This window comes from Cetorhinus maximus, chromosome 2 (assembly GCF_964194155.1).
Source record: "Cetorhinus maximus chromosome 2, sCetMax3.hap1.1, whole genome shotgun sequence".
In the NCBI taxonomy this organism is placed as follows: domain Eukaryota; kingdom Metazoa; phylum Chordata; class Chondrichthyes; order Lamniformes; family Cetorhinidae; genus Cetorhinus; species Cetorhinus maximus.
In genome coordinates, this window is record NC_135880.1 from 62,828,934 (window position 1) to 62,852,664 (window position 23,731).

Sequence of the window (23,731 nt, forward strand, 5' to 3'; positions counted from 1 at the left end):
TTAAATTCTGCAATCAAGAGAAATACACAAAAAAAACCCCAGAAATGTCATGATTTTGAGAAGGCAAATGAAAAGGCGCAAAGATTATATTTCAGTTCCATTCTTATGGAGATAACTTTAACATTATGGTTGATGAACGTGAATGACAGTGTAATAAACATTTGATACTTTTAAGAGTTGATCAATATGCAGATTTAATTCAGTTTGTTATGAAGCAGGTGTCACTGCCCGCCAATGAAATAATTGACAACATCATTACCTATAGGTCTGACAACAAAATTAATAACTATGTATTTAACATACTCTGAAACAACTCAAAAACGTTAATTGAGTCATTTACTGTGCCAAGACTATCAATGCTAATTAATCAGAAGTTCATTTTTCACTTGCATATTACCTTAGGCACTCAATGCTGAAAATGGTCATTATTAATGACCATCTCGACATTGGAATTTTTATGCATTGCAGACCAATTTAGATTTGAAACCTGGTTTTCAGCCAGGTCTTCACTTTAAATAGGTATAGACAGCAAGCAGACTTACCAAATTTACAAGAAGCAGTAAATTCTCATGCTTAGCTATGTACTTATAATGTAATAAAAGGCTTGTATATTATTCCGTTGTTTGCTAGAATTTTTTTCTTCACCCTTCACTCAAAACATTCTTGAGTGGATAATGGGCAATGGGGCACCTCGGTTAATAAGGGATCAGCAGTATATCTCCTTAACCAATGAGATGTAAGGATAGGGAAAGATGGAGAAGGAAATAGTGAATTAGAGAATGGAAAGAGAAATAATAAGAAGGGAAGAACAATTGGATTAAGAGAGAGAGAGGGCAAACAGGCAGAAACGAAAGCAATGAAAATATTAAAAATTCTAAATTTTAAAAACCTTTAACAACAATTTACTACTAACCTCAGGGCTAAGGCTCCACAGTTTCAATGGTTTCTGGGTCCTACTGGTTGAGTGGCATTGTAAGAATATAAATACAGTATCGCTATTAAAAGGATCTGAACATTGCCAGCCCTAAGTAACCCCTCTGCAGTGAGTTTAGTTTGTTTTAACAACTTAAATGCAACAATTTCTTGAAACTCATGGGGAGGTTGATGGTGAGCTTTTCTTTACATAAGACTAACAGCAGAATGGTGCAAATAGTCCAGTAATTTATAGCAGTTTGCAACTTGAGTTGAGTGTCTTCCTTTCCACACATTGTTGAGTTAGTTACACACTAATAATCATGTGTGTTATATTATTTTTCCAACAGATTTGCACCCATTGCTCCAAATATTGATTTACTGAAATACAAATCCCACCAAAAAGCTGCTCTCTTTTAAAAGCTGCGACTTCAAATCATCATATTACTGAAATCATTTGTTTCAAAATGGCCTCAACTTTCAATTTTATTTCTGATCCATTGAGAAATACAACTATATAAGGAACAGAAACTTTTGGCACCGTATTATCATTGGTTTTGTGGCAGTGTACCCGTTTTTGGCCTCATGTGTTTCCAGGATGGACTGTTGGCAGCAGAGCCTCCAGCTGTTCCAAGCAAGACCAACGGCACAAAGGAAAGGCAGAGTCTGGGATTCCCTACTTCAGGGTTCTTGAGGTAAGGAACAGGACCCCTTTCCCAGGTCCAACAGCCGTAACCCACTTTTTCATTTTCCAACTTCTGTCCTATGTTGGCTATCCTAGGAGTGCTCCTAGTGGCACCAGCCAATGACTTTAAAAGTGGAAACCTTCCCCTGACCCTGAAAACTTTGGCATGGTCAGCATTGGAAGTCCTAGGTGGGCATATATCAACATTTGTGTTATGATGTATTCCCCTCCCCTGATCTTCAGCCCCAGCATTCCTAGGATAAAAACTGTATAAAAATTGTTATAATCTCACTTGAAGTGATGGAACTTCCCTCTATGGGAGGTTATTCTACCACTTGAGTTGTGTGCCACAAAGCCCTGTGGAGATTGAAATTGATGCTCCATGTTCATTTTATATTAAGCACCTTGAGAAATTTTGTTATCTGTCTACTTGACCTAGGTTTTGGGGGTTGTTGGGGGGCGGAGAATAATGTTCCCATTAAGCTGCACAGCCACGCAGCAATCTGAAAGTCCCCACACAGACTACTCACAAGCCAGTGCCTGTAAATTACCATGTGTATGCAGCCACACAAAATAATTTAGTGAGGCATGCACATAAAAAAATCCATTGTGTACTTGAAGAACAAATTCCAGGGAATGTTGGCGGGGAGTAGAAGCACAAGGTTTTTGAGTGTGAAAGCAATGGTCATGCCCAACATCTGTCAGGGTCAAGCCATGATCTTAGAGAGCAGGAGGAGGAAATGCAGTAAACTGTCCAGTCTTCCAGCTACCAGTAGACAAACATTATCTTGAAGGAGGAGAGCTTTTCAACAATTTCAGGTACCATATTATTTCACAGAGGTGGTGGGAGGAGGTGGTGGGGTGGTGGGGACTTTGTGCTTGTTACCATGATTGTGGCATGGAGCCTGGCATGACCTACACAATAGGGGGTATAAGAGTGTGCAAGGCTAGCAAGTGTTCTGGCTAGTCTCCAGCTTTTAAAGGCGATCTGTCCCTTTTAAAGGGAAGCTGCAATGGAATACTTAAGACCAAAAACAAATGAAACAGGAACATTCAAGGTGAAGGAGAATGGAATCACAGTGTGTGGACAGGGCTCTAAGATTCACCGATTCCCCTCTTGAGACACTACTGAGAGAGGTGAATGGAAGGAGTGAGGTCATGTTTGATCAGGGGGCCAGGAGGCCCTCAAGGTAAGTTCCCAGAAGGAAGTGGAAGCAGGTGGCCAGGATGGTCAGTGGTCAGAGTCTAGTCCTGAGGACCTGGCAGCAATGAAAAAAGACCTTTAAAGACCTCACGTGGGTCGTCAGTCAATGAATGCATCTCCACATCATACCGCATATCCACCACTCCGCTCGCCTCTAACCTTGCCTAATGCACTAAACCCCCATCACTCACCCAGCAGCATTCAGGGCAGAGGCCTAACTCCGACATACTCCAATCCACCCCTACTCACCTTCCAATGATGCCAGTCTCATACCTAGCTCTTGCTGCCTCGAAATAACTCCAGGGATAGAATTTTCCCCATGTCGGGAGGGTTGTGCGGAGGAGGGTGCGGGTGGGCGCGGACCCGATCGGCGCCCCCAATCGGGTCCGCACCACCATTTTACGTGGACGGGCCAATTAAGGCCCGCCAGAGCGTGACGCACACCAGGAAGCACTGTGCACTCCTTGTGCAGGTTTGGGGCGGGGGGGGTGGTTCCCTGAGTCGCAGTGGTGTTGAAAATTTTTTTATTACATGTCCCCTCATGTGAAACTGTCATATGAGCTGGGACATGTGTATTAATTTCAATACAAGCTTTTGACAAAACTTAAAATCGTTCATGGAACCTCATCCCGCCTGTGGATGAGGTTCCATGAAAAATGCGAAGGCTGCCTGGACTCTTCGTCTGCCCGCCAACCTTAAGGTTGGACGGGCAGCTCCTTTAATTATTTTAATTGTTAGTTAAATGGCCTTAACAGGTCTTTGACAGTTCGGCGGGCGTGCAGCCGAACTGAAAATCTAAATGATGTGCAGTGACGTTGGGACACATGCCCGACGTCACTCTGCATCATTTTACGCCTCGGCGAGCGGGCTCCGCCCCCACTCGCGAGCCCAAGAGTCTACCCCACCAATTCAGCTATGCTTGGCATACCGCCCTGACACCATGCCGCAGGATGACTGACATTCTGCCCTCTCTCTGGCAGGGAAAAGGCATTCATAAAAAGAGGGAGCAACAGAGGACTGCCGGGGGCTGTTATGAATACATTCACTTACCCTGACAGAGGAGCTGGTGCTCTGCAGCATGGGATGGGTAGTAAGAAAGCCCGGGCATCTGACACCACTAAGAACATTGAGGAAGACCATGCTTTGCAGCCTTAAGCCCGTTCTCAACCCCCTACTCACCTTCATCCTGAGATCTAGCATAAATTGAAAGCTTGGGGTTGTGTGAGCATGGATCTCCTGCTTTCTTGCCCACCCCTCCATTATCCCAACCTTCCTCTTCTGCTTTTTTCAGATACCCAAAAACTACCACCTGGCCAACCTTAACACAATAAAGAGGAAGAGAGAGAGAGCAAGCCCACATTACTGATGAGGTAGCACTGTCACTTGATCCTACAATCTCAGCAACCAGTACAGATACTGGCACTGCATATAACTTAAAGAGGCTATTGTAGAATCAGGACCAGCGTGAGAGGAGTCACCAGACATGAGTGGGCTGCAGCTAGATCAGAGGGATAGGATAATTTGTGTGCCAGCTCACTGGTGGATGAGTCACATGAGTCCTGTGAGGACACAGCATACAGGAGAAGACCAATGACACCGAGATGTTATGTGTATTAGCAGGTTTGCCAGAAAGCCTCCTGTCATTGTCAAGGAGCCTGGAGGCATCCAGCTCTAACGTGGCAAAGGGTATTGTGCAAAGCTGGAGCTCTTCCTTTCCTTGTGGAATTGGTGGCGAACTCCACAACTGGACTAGCAGACCCTGATGAAGCGTCTGGTGGCCACTATCTCAACTTTCACTGCAGCTCAGGTGGAAGCTGCCCAGTGTCTGAGTGCTGCAGTGAAAGCTCAGACTGAAGTCATGTGATCCATGCTTACTGCCATACAAGCTCAGCTTTGTGCCATGCAGGCACAGACTGCTGCCATTATTGCTCTGGGTCTCAGTGCTCAAGGTGGCATATGAGACTCTCACAGAATTCCGGCAATCAGTGCTCTAGCAGATTGCTGGATTACAGTGACGCCACCCTGTAGGAATGGCAGTGCCTCTGTGGTGCATGAATCTGCTCTGTTCTCTCAAGATAACAGCTTTCGTGCTCTCACCATTGCCACCCTGCCAATGGCCTTGCCTACCAGATTGCTGCTCCCATGCTGAGGCAGCGCAGTTGAAGCTGGGCCCACAAAACTCAGCTGTTTGAGATCATCCTGCAAAGTCATCTGCAGTCACTTCCAGTGAAAGTCAGCATTCTTCAAACAGCCATGGGTAGCACTGTGTAGGAGCACCAAGACAGGCAAAGGCACAAAGGGAAAGCAGAACTGTGAATAATTCATTCTTGTTTGTACAACCGAGTGTGCTATTTGATAAAGATGTTATGTAAACATTTTTGTCGCTGTCTTTTATTGTTAGTTGGTGGCCAAGGGGATGTTGTGATTCAGCGTCACAGATGTTGGTGGCAGTAGGACATTGTGGGTCCATCTTAGACTGGGGAGGTTGTCTCAGTGGACTTGGAGACTCATAATCTGCTCTCTGACACCTCATTCAGTTACAAGAGGTCTAGGATACCTTCTCCTTGACTCTTTCTGTTACACCTCCTCATATTTGTCCACCTCACAAGGAGGCCTCAGAATACTCGCATGTAATGACTGCACTCTCATAATGACAATGTTGTGCAAGACACAGCAGGTCACCACAAGCTTGGAGGCCTTCTGTAGACTGCACTGCAATGCTCCCCCTGAGTGGTTAAGGCAGTTGTACTGTCTTGAAACTGAGAGTGGCTCTGTGGCTCTTATTTTAGGGCTGCTCTGCATGCATGATAAGTTTGAGGATACAGGTCATCAACAAGTTCAGAGGGAGTAGCCTCCCCACCCCACCCCCAAGCAACCAGCCTCTTATTGTTCTAGGGTGGGTGGGGCCCAGTGGCATAGGAGAAACGCAACATGGTTGTTGTCAGGATTATTTTTTATTCTTTCATGGGATGTGGGCAAGGCCAGCATTTGTCGTCCATCCCTAATTGCCCTTGAACTGGCCTTGCTAGGTTATTTCAGAGGGCAGCTAAGAGTCAACCATATTGCTGTGGGTCGAGAGCCACGAGTAGGCCAGACCAGATAAAGATGGCAGATTTTGTTCTCTAAAGGGCATTAATGAACCAAATGGGTTTTTGCGCCAATCGATGATAGTTTCATGGTCATTATCACTGATACTAGCTTTACATTCCAAATTTATTAACTGAATTCACATTCCACCAGCTGCTGCGGTGGGATTCAAAACCATGTCCCCAAAGCACTAGCCTGGGCCTCTGGGTTACTAGTCCAGTGACATTACCACTCCGCCACCATCTCCCCTGCAATCATGGATAGTAAGCAAACACTGAGGTGAAAATCTTGGTGTGGTCACATACCAACTGCACATTTATCAAATGAAGGCCCTTGTAAATCCTGCTCCTGTCCACAATGACATAGGGAGCTTACAGAGCCATATGGGTGAAATCAAGGGTGTCCTGCACCATTGGGAATATAGCAATCCAGATGAAATCATACGCCCATTCATTCTGTTTGTTCTTCTGGAATGTGAAGATGATGAACTTCCATTTTTTGGCGTATATGGCCTCTGTCACCTCCTGGATGCTGTGATAGACAGAGATTTTGGCAATATATCCCAATCCAGCCTGGAAGAACACAGGGATATAAAAAGAGAGAATGATGGTAACCTCCATGGCCACCAGTCTTTGCCCTGGTGTGAATCATAGAATCAGAAAATGGTGACAGCACAGAAGGAAGCCATTAGGCCCATCCTGTATGTGCTGGCCCTCTAAAGATGCAGTTCACCTAGTGCCACTTCCATGGCTTTTCCCTGTAGTGCTGCACATTTTCCATATCAGATAATGATCTAGTTTCCTTTTGAAATCCTCAGTTGGCCCTGCCTCCACCAAACTCTCAGACAGTGCATTACAGGTCCGAACCACTCACTGCGTGAAAATGTTTTTCGTCTTTTCTCTATTGCTTCTTTTGGTAATTACCTTAAATCTGTGCCGTCTGGTTTGCAATCTTCCATCAATGGGAACAGTTTCTCCCTATCTAACATGTCCAGACCCCTCATGATTTTCAAATATCTGTATTAAATCTCCTCTCAACCTTATCTTCTCCAAGGAGGACAGTCCCGGTTTCTCTAATCTTTCTATGTAACTGAAGTTTCTCATCCTGGAACCATTCTCATGAATCTTTTCTGTACCCTGTCTAATGCCTTCACATCCTTCGTAAAGTGTGGTGCACAGAACTAGATGCAATGCTCCAGTTGAGGCTAAACAAGTGTTTTACACATGTTTAACATAAATTCCTTACTTTTGTACTCTATGCCCCTATTGATAAGCCCAAAATGTTGTATGCTTTATTAACCATGTTCTCAACCTGTCCTCTGACCTTCAATGAATTTTGCACATGTACACCTGGGTTCCTCTGGTCCTTCACCCACTTTAGAATTGTACCCTTTATTTTATACTGTCTCACTGTGTTTTTCCCACTAAAATGAATTACTTCACACCATAAACCTTCCTCCAGTCTGAAAAACAACCATTCACTTCTACTCTTTGGCTTCCTGTCACTCAGTCAATTCTGTATCCATGTTGCTACTGCCTCTTTTATTCCATGAGCTCTAAATTTGTCCACAATTCTGTTTTGTAGCACTTTATCAAAGTCTTCTGGAAGCCCTTGTACACCACATCAACATCATTCCCTCATTAACTCTGTTACCCCTTCAAAAAACTCCAACAAGTTAGTTAACCACGATTTTCCCTTAACAAATCCACGTTGGCTTTCCTTAATTAATCCACATTTGTCCAAGTGAGTTTTAATTTTGTCCCGAAGTATCGTTTCTAAAAGCTTCTCCTCTACTGAGGTTAAACAGGCTGGCCTGTCATCGCTGGGCATATCTTTACACCCTTTTTGAATAAGGGTGTAACATTAGTTCTCCAGTCCGCTTGCACTACCCCTGAGTCTAAGGAAGGTTGGAAAATTATGGCTAGTGCTTCCGCTCTTAATCCTTCCATATCCTTGGATGCATCTCATCTGATCGTGGGGCCTTATCAACTTTAACTACAGACAGCCTATTCAATACCTCCTCCTTGTCAATGCTGGTTGACCCTGGCAAGACAGGTGGGGTGCCAGGTTCAGGAGGGTGGAGGCGCACATGGTGAGGTGCAGTAGTACTGCGGTGGTGGGGGGGCACCATTGGACACAAGTGACCGAACAGGAGGAACCAACCCTTCAGCCTACCAATAGGCTAAATGGCCACTTAAGGGCCTCAATTATCCCAAGGGTGGGCTGGTCACCCGATGCCTCTCCTGCTACTGATGAAATACCAGCAGAGGCTACTGATGAGAGGCAGGTAGGCGATGGGCATGGTGCTGCTGCCATGGCACCCGATTTGACCCGCCTGCCATCCCATTCCCAGAGGTGCTGTAAAATTCCATCCATTATGACAGCCAGCTTGTTTTGACATCAGCAACTAGGTGAAGCAAGGACTTGTTCTGGTTTGATGGTAGGTCTGAACGAACTATGAGCTACAAGGAATCAGATGAAGTCGTTTGAAATTTATCCAACACAAATTATAGAATTCTGAGGTTAGATATACAGATGTGGTCACTGATGAGAGTGACATGTTTCCGTTCTGGAAATGGAAAGGAGTTCTTGGAGGAGTAAACAAGAAGGGCCCGGATCTACCGAGGAGCAGTAATCATCATCAGATTGCCATTGCATCCGGAAATATGACTGACCCAATGCTGCTCCGCATTTCCGCCAGGGTCTTCAGAACCCGGCTGTCCCAGGAATGTGGAGCGCAACGTCCTTGGAGAACTCCACTGGATTGTAGTATAGTCAAGGGAAAGACAAGACATGCCTTCTTTTTACAGCATGAGCTGCCATATGGTAAGTTTAAATGTCCAATCTGAATGGTAGTGAATGAATGTTAGTGAATGGGTGTGAGTAGGTAGGTGAGTGGGTGAGGTGGGTAAGTGGGTAGGGGGTAAGTGAGTAGGGGCTAATTGGGTGAGGTGGGTAAGTGGTTATTTATTTATTCATTAATGGGATATGGGCATTGCTGGCCAGGCCGGCATTTATTGCTCATCCATATTGCCCTTGAGAAGGTGGTGGTGAGCTGCCTTCTTGAACTGCTGCAGTCCATGTACTGTAGGTACACCCACATTGCTGTTAGGGAGGGAATTCCAGGATTTTGACCTAGCGACAGTGAAGGAACAGACTATTTCCAAGTCAGGATGGTGTGTGACTTGGCGGGGAGCTTCCAGATGGTGATGTTCCCATGCATCTGCTGTCCTTGTCCTTCCAAATGGTAGTGGATGCGGGTTTGGAAGGTGCTGTCGAAAGTGCTTTGGTGAGTTCCTGCAGTGCATCTTATAGATGGTACACACTGCTGTTACTGTGCATTAGTGGTGGAGTGAGTGAATGTTTGTGGATGGAGTGCCAATTAAGCGGACTCTTTTGTCTTGGATGGTGTCAAGCTTCTTGGGTGTTGTTGGAGCTATACTCATCCATGCAAGTGGGGAGTTTTCCATCACAATCCTGATTTGTGCCTTGTGGATGGTGGACAGACTTTGGGGAGTCAGTGAGTTACTCGTTGCAGGATTCCTAGCCTCTGACCTGTTCACGTTGGTAGGGGGTGGATGATTGAAATGGGTGGTGGGTAAGTGGGGAGGTGTGTGAGGTATGTAAGTGGGTAGGGGGTACATAGGTGAGGTGGGTAGGTGGGTAAGTGGGTAAATGAGTAGAGAGTAGATGGGCGAGATGGGTAGGTAAGTGGGTGAGGTGGATAAGGGATAGGTGGGTGAGGTGGGTAGTCAGGTTTGGGGGCTAGGCAGGTCAGATCAGGAGAGTAGTCAGGTGGTCAGGGGGTAGTTGGGTGAGTTAGTTGGGGGGGTCAGGAGGGGTAGTAAAGGGGATCAGAGGGGTTAGTTGGGATGTCAGTGTGAGTGATTGGGGTGGGGGTCAATTCCAAGTTACCCAGGAGTTAGACTGGGTTTAAATCTGTCTAACATTTCCTGGATAACAATTCAGGTAAGTAAATTAGAACTGTCCCGAAGTCTTCAACTCTAAATCGAGGGAGCAGGAAAGTCACTCATCAGAAGTTGAAACTTCCCAGGCAATTCCCATGGAGGTCAGCATGTCATGACTTCTACAGAGTCCCTACGTGCAACTCAGTCGTACGTTCAGTCTCGGACAATCCACAGACAGGAAGAATTGACCCAAGGGACTGGAAAATATTGAAGTCACGACAGAAAGGGAAAAGTTCTCAACATTTTCTTCATTGACATTAACATAATTATCCTCTGGGTTACCTATCAATGTTCAGTCAACAAAGGTACTAGTAGTGATTGTGAGCAGGTTGAAATGTTTGGCAGATATATTTGATGAAGCAGAATTGGATGATGCTGTGTCTACACAGTCATGCGAGGCCTGAGTTGAGGGCATCCGATTAGACTATTATAGCTTTTGAATGGAGGTGGTTGATAAAGTGTTGAAACCTAAGGGGAACGGTGATATTTGGGATATGCAATCTTCAATTTCTCCTGTCAACAAATCGATAACAACTTTGGTTCACCTCTAAGGTTGCTCAAGAGGATATAGTTAGTAAATGGAGAAATACATTACATTTAAAAGAGCGGAAGGTCTTAGTATAACTTTTAAAAATACAACTTTAACAACCAGACTGGGAACAGTTCCCTCCCCCTCTAACTGTGAAATAAATGGTTGGGTGTTAAGCAATGTCTGGGCAGGCCATTGAAAGAAAAATCTACCCGACAGGATGTCATGCCTCTTATGGCTGGATTTTTATTCTACTAATTACAATGGAAGAAAAATTTGAATGGACAGTTAACACCTTGCGATCCTCCACTGCAGATTTCCCTAACTGCGCTCCACCTGAGTGATAGTTAATGCACAAATGTTAAGGGCAAAAATTTAACCGTCTATGTTTAAAACTGTATTCAAGAATACTGAAACACTCCAATTTGGCATCTATTCAATTTGTCTCAAAGATAAACATGGCAGAATTTACTACCTTTGAGCATTCTTTGAAAGCATTTATTGAAATATTCCAGTGAAATTCTTTTATTAGTCAAAAATGATTTCCTCAAAGTACTTTTTGAACTGACAATATATTGTGAATAATATAAATAATATACTGAACACCTTATCATGGAATATGTACTGCAGTTTTGATTGTTTGTCACACTGACAACTCATAAGTTCAACAACTAGGATTTCATATAAAGCTTTTAATATAGAAAAACGTGTGAATTTATCCAGGCAGTGTCACTCATGAAACTAAAAATCATATTATGCCAGTTTTCCATTCTATGTAAAAACGTTGCTTAAGGTGCACTGTGACTTTTTCATGGGCTGAGTTTTGTGTGGGGGCGGGCGGGAGTGAGCGTGAACCCGATCAGCGCGCTCGGTCAGGGCTGCGCCGCCATTTTACGTGGGCAGGCCTTAATTGGCCCGCCCGGCATGACGCACACCCGGAAGCGCTGTGCGCTCCCTGTGTGGGGGAGGGGGATTCCCTGAGTCGGGGAATGCGTGCAAAAGAGCGCAGAAATCTCCCTGAAGCATAGAGGTGCCTCAGGGAGATTAGCTTAAGTTCTGAAAAATTTAATAAAGGTAAAAAAAAATTTTAAGGATATGTCCCCTCATGTGAAACTGTCACAAGCTGGGACATGTCCATTAATTTTTTCAAAATTTTTTATTTAATTAATAAACCCTTCATGAAAACACATCCCACCCATGGACGAGGTTTCACGAAAAATGCGAAGACCACCTGGGCTCTTCGCCTGCCCGCCAACCTTAAATTTGGACAGGCAGCATTCTTAACAACTTTAATTACTTTCTTTATGGCCTTAATAGGCTTTTGACAGTTCGGCAGATGCGCAGCCAACACGGCTGTGCGCCCGCCGAACTAACAATCTAAATGACGCTCGGTGATGTTGGGATGCCTGCCCAACATCATCGCGCGTCATTTTACATGTCAGCGAGTGAGCCCCGCCCCGGCTCATCGACCAGAAAATTCTTCCCCATATCAATAAATGTTTGCTGATGGTCGTAGCAGAACTTCAATCTAATGTTGTGTCAGGGTTTACACCACACAGTATATATATTTTAAAGCAGCTGTTAATTTTATATTAATAGAAGAAGCCATGTCCACCTGCTTCCTTTTCTTACCTCCACGATCTCGTACTGCTAGATTGATACCACTTTTTAGCAGAATGTTCAATTGGTACATTCCTGTGTTTGCTGAAGGGAGATCTATATTACTTGATCCAAGTACTTGATTCCTCTGCACAAAAAAAATAAGAAAGAAGTGACATCAATTGAAAGTCTGCCAGGTGATACTAAAAAATTTCATTGCTTTGAAGCCAGCAATAATCTAAGATATATGTTATTTTCTCTTCTTTTTCTTTTAAGCAGTGTCTCTGCAGCATGCATCATTTCCACCAGGGAAAGCCTCGTTCTATCATGCTGATCTGAAGCTGACTATTAAGTGGTAAGAGGGGGCAATTTGGTATTGCTTTCCTTCCAGATTTCCCTCCTTCCCCGAGCGAAAGCAAGTGCTCATGCACAATAACACATCTGAGATGGTGACTCATTACATGGAGAATCCTGGGTAACTTCTGCGAATGACTCTGGCAAAAGATTTTAAAAAACTGACTTTTGTTTATATCAAAGTAGGCAATCCTCAAACTCTCGTATAAGGGTTTGCTTCCACCTGCCATTAGTATTCCCAATTACCACATTCCATTCAAAATTGAGGGAAAATCACATTTGTAGGTGTCCGTTGATCAGCGACATACACATAATTGGAAAGCAGGTGTTCAGGAGTCGGCTGTTTCATTCACCAAACATTCTTATCAGTTTTACCTCACTATGCAATGGCTGCTCCGTCCTCCCCCCTCCATTATTTTATGGCAATCTAACAGTATGTGGGGAAAGCCATGAGGCCCACTTATGCAAAGGGAGAATCATGGTAATAGTGCACTGATATTATTTGCTTTTAAGTTGGGAAAGGGAAAATAAGTTGCCCACAGCTAAATTTGCATGAAAAAATGCTTGTTAAATAGTACTAAAGATGTCAGGTGAGCGTCTAATGAAGTTGATTGTAATTGAAAATGTGCTCCAAGAACACTCCTTAAATATATTTGGATGTCGAAAAGGTGTTCGATAAGATACCGCATATAAGGCTACTTAATGGTATTGGGGGTAGTATATTAGCATGGATCGAGGATTGGCTAACTAATAGAAGACAGAGATTTGGGATAAGGGGGACATTTTCAGGATGGCAACCTGTAACTAGTGGAGTGCCACAGTACAGGGGCCTGTACTGGGGCCACAATGATTTACAATATATATGAATGACTTGGATGAGGGAAATGAAGGTACTATTGCCAAGTTTGCGGATGACACAAAATTAAGTGGGAAGGTAAGTGATGAGGATGACGCAAAGAGTCTACTGAGGGATATAGACAGGTTAAGTGGGTGGGCAAAAAATTAGTAGATGGAATATAATGTGGAAAAATGTGACGTTATGCACTTTGACAGGAAGAATAGAGGAGCTGAATATTATTTAAATGGAAAAGGCTGCAGAAAGCTGCAGCACAGAGGGATTTGGGGGTCCTCGTGCATGAATCACAAAAAGCTAACATACAAGTTCAGCAAGTAATAGGGAAGGCAAATGGAATGTTGGCCTTTATTTCAAAGGGAATGGAGTATAAAAATAGGGAAGTCTTGCTAAAATTATACAAGGCACTAGTAAGACCATACCTAGAATACTGTGAACAGTTTTGGTCCCCTTATCTAAGGAAAGATATACTGGCATTGGAGGCAGTCCAGAGAAGGTTCACTAGGTTGATCCCAGGTATGGAGGGATTTTCTTATGAGGAGAGGTTGAGTAGGTTGGGCCTGTACTCATTGAACTTCAAAAGAATGAGTGGCGACCTTATTGAAACATATAATATTCTTAGGGAGCTGGACAGGGTAGATGCTGTGAGGTTGTTTACCTTTGTGGGAGAGTCTAGGACCAGAGGGCATCATCACAGAGTAAGGGATGCCCATTTAAGAGAGATGAGGAGGAATTTCTTCTCTCAGAGGGTATGAATCTGTGGAATTTGTTACTGCAGAGGGCTGTAGAGGCTGGATCGCTAAGTATATTCAAGGCTAAGATAGACAGATTTTTAATCAGTAAGAGTATTAAGGGTTATGGGGAAAAGGAAGGAAAGTGGCGCTGAGGGTTATCAGATCACCCATGATCTCATTAAATGGCAGAGCAGACTCGATGGGCTGAATGGCCGTCTTCTGCTCCTACGTCTCATGGTCTTATAATGCAAATTGGTTGCTGAAATTTTGCTGCTAAAGTAACAATTTTGATTGGCAAATTTCAATTACAAACACAAAGTGCTTATAGTACATTCAGTATGCATTATTTTACAGAAGCATTTAAAATAAATAGATTTACAATTGTGTAAAAGTAGGATACACAGGAATATAGTACAAGCATGTTAAATATCTGTGCATGGCATTTGCCAATGGGAGTATCTGCTTTAAGTTTTGATTTAGCCACCGCTGCTTCGCACAAAGTATATGTATGGTTTTTCCTTAACTGTTCTATATTCAACAAAGGAATAATACAGCTACTGTAAGTAATCACTTACATCACGGGCTTTTTGGTTCATTAATAGTCCAGAGGAAAAAGCAATAAAACTCAGCTACTGATATATATGATGGAACTTCATTTCCCTACACTGGCCAGTCCTCACAAACATTAATTTGTGAACATCACAGAATCACAAAATTTTAACGGCACAGAAGGAGGCCATTTGGCCCATCGTGTCTGCGCTGGCTCTCCAAATGAGCATTATGACTTAGTACCATTGCCCTACCTTTTCCCCGTAGCCTCGCACATTGTTTCTATTCAAATAACCATCTAATGTCCTCTTGGATGCCTCGATTGAACCTGCCTCCACCACACTTCCAGGCAGTGCACTCCAGACCTGAACCACTCGTTGTGTGAAAAAGTATTTTTCACGTCACATTTGCCTTTTTTGCAAATCACTTTAACTCTTTGCCCTCTCATTCTTGATCCTTTTACGAGTGGGAATAGCTTCTCCCCATCTACTCTGTCCAGCCCCCTCATGATTTTGAACATCTTTATCAAATATCCTCTTAGCCTTCTTCTCTCCAAGGAGTACAGTCCCAACCTCTCCAATCTATCTTTGTAACTGAAATTTCTCAACCCTGGAACCATTCTTGTAAACCTCCTCTGCACTCTCTCCAATGCGTTCACGTCCTTCCTATAATGTGCTTCCTGTAATGTACACAATACTCCAGCTGAGGTCTAATAAGTGTCTTAAATAAATTCAGCATAACCTCCTTGCTCTTGTACTCTATGCCCCTATTAATAAAGCCCAGGATACTATATGCTTTATTAACTGCTCTCTACCTGTCCTGCCACCTTCAATGATCTATGCACATCTATGCATGCCCAGGTCTTTCTGCCCCTGCACCCACTTCAAAATTTCACCCCTATCTTATATTGTCTGTCCATGTTCTTCCTACCAAAATGCATCACCTCACACTTCTCCGCATTGAACTTCATCTTCCACCTACCTGCCCACTCCACCAACTATGTCCTTTTGAGGTTCTACAATGTCCTCCTCACAGTTTACAACACTCCCAAGCTTTATATCATCCGCAAACTTTGAAACTGTCCCCTGCACACCAAGATCTAGATCATTAATATTAATATATATCAGAAAAAGCAAGGGTCCCAATACCGACCCCTGGGGAACTCCACTACAAACCTTCCTCCAGTCCAAAAAATATCCATTGACCATTACTCTCTGCTTCCTATTTTTCAGCTAATTTTGTATCCACATTGCTACTGTCCCTTTTATTCCATGGGCAATAACTTTTCTCACAAGTCAGTTGTGTGGCACTGTATCAAATGCCTTTTCAAAGTCCATGTACACCACATCAACAGCATTACCCCCATCAACCTTTTCTGTCACCTCTTCAAAAAACTCCAGCAAGTTAGTTAAATACAATTTCCCCTTTAGAAATCCATGCTGACTCTTCCTTATCAAACCACATTTTTCCATGCAACTACTAATTCTATCCCGAATAATTATTTCTTGAATCCTTCCAACCACAGAAGTTAAACTGACTGGTCTGTAATTGCTGGACTCACCCTAACAGCCCTTTTTGAACAAGGACATAATGTTTGCAATTCTCCAGTCCTCTGGCACCTCCTGAGTCTAGGGAAGACTGAAAAATTATGACTAGTCCCCTGCAATTTCTACTCTCACTTCCTTCAATATCCTTGCATGCATCTCGTCCGGTCCTGGTACCTTGTCAACTTTAAGCACCGACAGTCTATTCAACATTTCCTCCTTATCAATTTTGAACCCTTCTAGTGACAGAGTTTCCTTGTCTGTCACCATGGCCTGGGTAGCATCTACCTCCTTGGTAAAGACAGATGCAAAGCATTCATTTAATACCTCAGCCATGGCTCCTTCATCAAGGTGTAAATTCCCTTTTAGTCCCTAATTGGCCCTACTCCTCCTTTTACCACCATTTCACTATTTATATGCCTATAGAAGACTTTGGCATTCTCCTTTATATTGGCTGCCAGTCTTTTCTCATAATCCCTCCTCGCTTCTCTAATATGCTTTTTCAGCTCCCCTCTGAACCTTCTGTATTCTTCTTGGTTCTCAATTGTATTTTCTAACTGACACCTGTCATAAGCATACTTTTTCTTTTTTTATCTTAATTTCTATCTCCTTTTCCATCCAGGGAGCTCTGGATTTGTTTGCCCTACCTTTCCCTTTTGATGGAATATACCTTGACTGTGTCCGAACCAATTCTTTTTTGAAGGTAGCCCATTGTTCAACTACGGTTTTTCCTGTCAATCTTTAGTTCCAGTCTATCAGGCCCAGCTCCGTTCTAGTGTTTGATGATGGAATGAAAGGAACTTTGGTTGGATTATTTCTCATTCTGAGACATACTTCACAACTTTTCACCAACTCCTCAATATCTCTATTCGCCTTTGGATACCAAAAATAGCTTCTTGCTACTGCTTCAATACAGACTATCCCGTTGCGCTTTTGATGAAGTTTCCCTAAAAATCTCTCTCTAAACCTTAGTGGAACAATGACCTTAAACTCCATAGGAACAACACTCAATTCATTTCTACACTCAGTTCATTTTTATAAGTGAAATACTCCAGCAACTTCTCATCATCACACTCTTTAGGCCAGACATTCATGACATAATTGAGCACTTTACTGAGAATTACATCCTTACGAGTTCCTTCACTAATTTCTCTGGCAAACACTGGTATGTCATTTGTGTACGTAAAGTAATGCACAGGTAACTCAGTGGCTAAAAATGAATCAGCCTTTACAAGAAATCTCTAAAGAACCGACTTATGATATTTAATATCGCACTAATGCGCCATCAAAATCAACACCCACCTCTGAAGCCATGCTGCCACTAGGGATGGTGCTCCCATCTTTGAACCAAATATGATTGTAAAGGCTTGGTGATAAGTTAACAAAGTGAACTTTGTAACATACAAGTATTTGTGGAGCTTAGTAATACCAGATGTGATTGCTAATGCCTCTTTCTCAACTTGTGAGTAATTTTGGTCTGACTTCGCTAAAGTGTGTGAAGCATATACTACAGGCTTCCCCACACTGTGTCCCGTCACATGAGAGAATATCACACCTAACTCCTGTGGTGAAGCATCACACACTAAAACCATTTTTCATAGTGGATCAAAATAGCATCACTAGTCAGTACTTTTTTCATTTCTTCACATGTTTTCTGACACTCCATTGTGCCTAAATTCTACTTTGTTCTCTCATCTCTTTGCTTTCAAAATCCCTCAATTTTCTCATGCTTTGGGTGGATACCTTCACCATTTAGTTGATGACCCAGGTATGTTCCACTTGACACCATGAAGCAATGTTTGTGCTTTTTAGATTTGATGCCATCCTCTTGAAGTCGATCTAAGACTGTTCAACCTTACAATGTGCTTTTTCTCTTAGTACTAATTAGAATTTCATCTAAGGAGCAGCACACTCCTTTCATCCCACTTAGTACCTGATCAATAACGCTCTGAAACACTGCAGGAGCAGAAGACACCTCAAATGATAACCTTTTGCATTAGTACAACCGTTTCTTTGTATGAATGGTAAACAGTACCTTGCTCTTGTCAGCTATTTCTGATTGCAAATATGCATTTGAGAAATGCATCTTACTGAACACCTTTCTATTAGCTGAATTAGAAAACAAATCTTCAACAGTAGGCAGTGGGAAAGTGCCCTTTTCAATCGTCATATTTGTAGTCTAATAGGTTAATAGAATATTTATGGTAATGCGTGATGTAGATCATGATGTAACAGTGACATTAGCAGTCATATGCTAGACTCTCGGGAGAGAGGATGAAATAGCACTCAAGAGCGATGTGCCTACTTAGTAGCTCACCACATATATAATGTACATAGTGTAAATAAACCAGCTTGAAGTAACTGCCTGAGTCAGACTACAGTCTCTCTGGATAAGATAGGCCAATCGACCAGCATACAAAACATGGTGGCAGTGGTGATGACACCAACCTAACGAAGGGTTGGTGCCATTGACGGAACAGCCACCGTGTGAAACTGGGAGAAGTCCTGATCGAAGCCAGAATTTGAAAATTCATCTACGAGGGAGGCAAACTGGAGAACTGGTAGCGATGCCAGCACCAGTCGAGCAGTCACTGCCCTTTCTGCAGCTCATTGAAAAGTTCAAGGGCCCACAGAGAGGCCAGAGTTAGGAGTTTTGGAAGAAAAACTTCCTCAGGGATCGAGCAGCATCAGGATTGCATACTAAAGAACAGCAGCACCAGGTTAGTCTATTCCTCTGTGGTGTAGGGCTTGTCGCCAACAATGTCCTCTTGAGACAGGGGATAGAAGAGACTTCCTCAGGCTTTTACACTGTTGTAAAATCCTTCGACACATATTTTAATCCGCCACGGACCCTCATAATTGAACAAGTGGTTTAGTATGTAATGCAGCCAAACTCAGTGAGCAAAATCAGGTTATGATCTGTCAAGACACTTGGGTATGCCCAAGGACAGCAGCCTCACCCACTCAAAAGTCTGCCAAGACAGGCAAAAGGATGAAAAAGGGTATTAAATAGCCATCTTGTGGTGCTTAAGCTGCAGCACAGAAACAGCACAGACACTAAGATCATCCTGCAGGGGCACAAAGTTTTTCCAGTCTGGGAAGGCTGGACATTTCAAGCCCTTCTGTAAGTCCAACAACTTTAATAGAGGAAGAAGACAAGAGAATACTTATGAAATGCACACTATCCAAGAAATTGGAAATAATGACAGAGATGAAATTACACAGTTCATAGGGGAAGTAAATGATAGTAATATGGACTATTGGTCAGTTACAGTAAGTTAAAAGGCTTTGACATCAACTTTAAGATTGACCCTGGAGGTTGGTATTATAATAATAGCTGATCATTTGGACTGGCTCCAGTCAATACCCCTTCATCCATCAGATATTAAATTGCAAGGTTCAGGTGGCATAAACCTTCCAATAAAAGGTCAGCTAATTACCACCCTTCACTACAAAGAGCGACAGATCATTGATTGTAGACAACATAGAGGGAACAAATGCATATCCTTAATGTATGGAGATGTCGGTATACTACTGGGTATTCTAGAAAAAGTGGATGAAGACCGGTAGTTGGGCAACTGGATGCCTTCCATTGAAGAATTTCCGAAGTTATGTGTAGAACCAGGGAATTTTCACCCTACAGCAGTTGGTGAGGTTTATTCTTTGAGCAGTCATTCATTCTCCATCACAGAGGCCAAATTCACTAGACCCCGGGTGGATGTTGAGATTGTGGATCTCTCAGATTCCTTTGAAGCTAGGCCAGAGTATGCGATTACAGAAGGCACTGCGGCAGGCAGTTAACATCCACAAGAAGACCTTTTGGACCTTGCTTGGCTTTTTCCAGAAGGTAATGAAGAAGAAGCTGTTGTAGCACCAAGTAATCCGTTGGAAGATAAGGTTCTAGAGGTTGGTATGCTACTCGAATCTACTGCCAAATCATATCACATGGTGTGTTGGCACTCCAGGGCCAGAGTAAAAGACATCACTGAATGGGTGCAGAACATTTTGTGGTGGAAAGGGGAGCTGCCAGGAGCCATGGTTCATATTGGAACTTATGAAATAGGTAAAGTAAAAGTTTGATGTTCTACAGACAGATTTCATGGGCTTAGGGAGGAAGTTAAGGATCAGGACCTTAAAGCAAGTAATCTCTAGGTTACTCCTAGTGCCATGTGCTAATCAGGATAGGAGCAGTATGATAGGACAGATTAATGAGTAGCTGGAAAAATAGTTGAGGGGGGGAGGGCTTCAAAATTCTGGGGCATTGGGACCACTTTTGGGGACAAGATGGACAGGCTCAACAGCCCTGAGACTAACATTCTTGCAGAGAAATTAGCCAAGTGATGTACGGAATAGTTTAAACTAATTTGCTGTGGGAGAGCCATTACAATGAAGCATCACAGAGGAGATAAAGAGAAGAGACAAACAGCACTAGAATAAAGGGTAATTTAGAAATAGAAGGAATCAAACAGGAAGAAAATGCGAAGCAGGCTAAGATGGATTTAGCATGCATATGCATAAATTTATTAAATGAGGTTAGTGAGCTGTAGGCACAAGCAACCAAATGGTATTATGATATATTGCCAATAATGGAGACCTGGCTCAAAGGGACAGAATGAACACATAATATTATCGATTACAATGTATTCAGCAAAGATAGGGAAGGGGAAAAATGGAAGGGAGGTGCATGTAATGATGAAAGGTATTAATATAGTGATGCAAAGTAATAATATCCCTGACAGTCAGACAGAATCTATTTGGTTAACATTATTAGAACAATAGAGGAGCTATTATGCAGCTGGGTGTATACTATAGACCACCAAATTGTGGATAGGAGTTAAAGGAGTAAATTTTCAGGAAAATTGCAAAAATGTTCAAGAACTTTAGTGTAGCGAATAATGAGGAACTTCAATTATCTGAACATAGACCTTCAATGTCGTTGGGTCAAAATCTTGAAACTCCCTCGCTTCCAACATTGTAGGTGTACCTACACCATATGGACTACAGCAGTCCAAGAAAGCACATTTCATATTTCAATCCTGCCTGGCTGCAGCAGTGGTGCCAGAGGATTGGAGGACTGCCAGTGAACAGCACCTCATCTTCCGACTAGGCACTTTACAGCCTCCCGGACTTAACGTTGAAATCAACAACTTCAGATCATGAACTCTCTCCTCCATCCCCACCTCCTTTCCGATCCCCCTTTTTCCAATAATTTATAATTTTTTAAATATATTTTTCTTTTCCCACCTATTTCCATTATTTTTAAATTTATTTCCATCCATTGTTTTATCTCCACCTTTTAGCCTATTTTGATCCCCCTCCCACCCTCCCCCCCCACTAGGGCTATGTCACTTGCTCGTCCTGCTTTCTACCCGTAATGTCACCATTAGCACATTCCTTAGCTAATATCACCACCGTCAACACCCCTTTGTCCTTTTGTCTATGACATCTTTGGCAATCTCTTCTTTGCCTCCACCTATCATTGGCCCTCTATCCAGCTCTACCTGTCCCACCCCCCCTCAACCAGCTTAAATTTCACCTCATTTCTATATTTCCTTAGTTCTGATGAAGAGTCACACGGACTTGAAATGTTAACTATATTCCTCTCCACAGATGCTGTCAGACCTGCTGAGTTTTTCCAGCTATTTTTGTTTTTGTGCCAGTGTGTACAGTTGTTTAAAAAAGGAAGAAAGGATAATTTGAGTAATTATAAACCATTCGATTTATTTCAGTTGTGGGCAAATTATTGGAATCAATCCTGAAGGGCAGCATAAACTTTCATTTAGAAAGGCATACGTTGCTCAAGGATAGTCAGTATTAAAGAAAGGTCATGTCCCAATAACCTGACTGGATTTTTTCAGGAGGTGGCAAGTAGGGTTTATAAGGGCAGTGCAATGGATGTAATGATTTAAAGTAGTTGGTTTAGGCATTAAAGGGGAGGAGATTAGAGAGGAAACATTTTTCACCTAGAGACTGGTAGGGACCTGGAACTTAATGCATGAAAGGGTGGTGGAGGGAGAAACTTTCACCACATTTAAAACATACTTGGATATCTAATTGAAAGCCAAGACCTTCAGGGCTTTGGACCTGGTAGAAGGTGGTGGGATTAGGCTAGGTAGCTATTCATCGGCCGGCATTCACATGATGGGCTGAGTGGCCTTCTGTGTCATAAATCTTTGATGTTTCTATGATTTTGAAGCGGCTTACTACCATCTTCTCAAGGACAATTAGGGATGGGCAACAAATGCTGACCTTGCAAGCAATGGTCATGAATAAAAAAAATAACAGGGTAAAGGGCAAAGAGGGAGAGGAATTCTTGGAATGTGTTCAAGAGAACTTTCTTGATCAGTATGTTTCCAGCCCAACAAGGAAGAAAACAATGCTGAATCTAGTTCTGGGGAATGAAGTGGAGCATGTTTTAGTGGGGGAGCATTTAGGAAGCAGTCATTAGTATCATTAGATTTAGAATAGTTATAAAAAAGGACAGGAAAAATCAGATATGAAAGTATTAAACTGGGGAAGGACTAATTTCAGTTAGTTGAAAATTCTAGATTGTGGCAGGTGTGGGACAAGTAATAATAATGGAAGAGAGGTCTACGGTTGGTTCTATCTCAGTGACATCTCCATCTACATGCTCCTGTAATTGTTTTAAAAGTTAGTGCAATCAGATTTGAAGCTCAATTTCCAGGCAAAAGCAATAAAATTAGATAACTGAATCATATCCACAATGACGGAACAAAAAACATAACAATGGGTAAATTTAATAAGGGTGTCTCTCACTTCGCCACAGTAGCTACGGCAGAAACCATCTTTAAACATGTAAACAAGCTTTCTCCCAAAGTTACAATGCTGAAGCAGGGAAATTACAAGGAATTACACCCCCAAATTTACAATACTTCTCTCAAAATAGAGTAAATACAGTCAACAGTTAATTGGACTCTCATGGGTAGAAAATGTTTGGATTGTGTGGAAACTGACTACAACATGTAGGATGAAATGTGAACTTTTAATATTATTTGACCTTGCTTTGATTTGTAAGCTGCTTTTAGGCCATGTTCTGTAGATTTTAATGCCTGACACTAAAAGTGGGGAGCTGGTTGCCATCTTCTTGTGATTCCATACATGAATTATCACACCTGGAAACAACCAATGTTACAGTAATAATGCTCCTTTCTCTCTTTGTACAATGGACCACAATCAACTTGTGAAGCTTGGTTATTTGACCAGATGTGATACAGGTAGTATGTTCAAGCAAACGGCCTGAAAATTCCATCATAAGGTCAGAGGTGGGATGTTCGTTGATGATTGCACAATGTTCAGCACTATTTGCAACTCCTCAGATACTGGAGCAGTCCATGTCCAAATGCTGCATGACCTGGACAATATCCAGGCTTTGGCTGACAAGTGGCAAGTAACATTCGTGCCATACAAGTGTCAGGCAATGACCATCTTCAACAAGAGAGAATCCAACCATCGCCCCTTGATGTTCAATTGCATTACCATCACTGAATCCCCCACTATCAACGTCCTGGGGGTTACCATTGACCAGAAACTGACCTGGACCAGCCATATAAATACTGTGGCCACAAGAGCAGGTCAGAGGCTAGGAATCGTGCGACGAGTAACTCACCTCCTGACTCCCCAAAGCCTGTCCACCACTTACAAGGCACAAGTCAGGACTCTGATGGAATACTCCCCACTTGTCTGGATGAGTGC

General features: G+C 42.8%; 1 protein-coding gene across 9 annotated transcripts in view; it reads right to left on the bottom strand.

Moving 5' to 3' along the window:
* Window positions 1-23,731, bottom strand: part of mctp1a (multiple C2 domains, transmembrane 1a) — a 576,914-nt gene that overhangs the window by 500,523 nt on the left and 52,660 nt on the right. For all 9 annotated transcript variants that reach the window (XR_013579823.1, XM_078565337.1, XM_078565331.1 and 6 more), the window contains one exon: window positions 12,018-12,132. Coding sequence is in view for 8 of the 9 variants with exons in the window: in XM_078565337.1 (XP_078421463.1) it covers window positions 12,018-12,132 (115 nt within the window). In the remaining variant the exon portion in view is untranslated. The remainder of the gene's footprint in view (window positions 1-12,017; window positions 12,133-23,731) is intronic.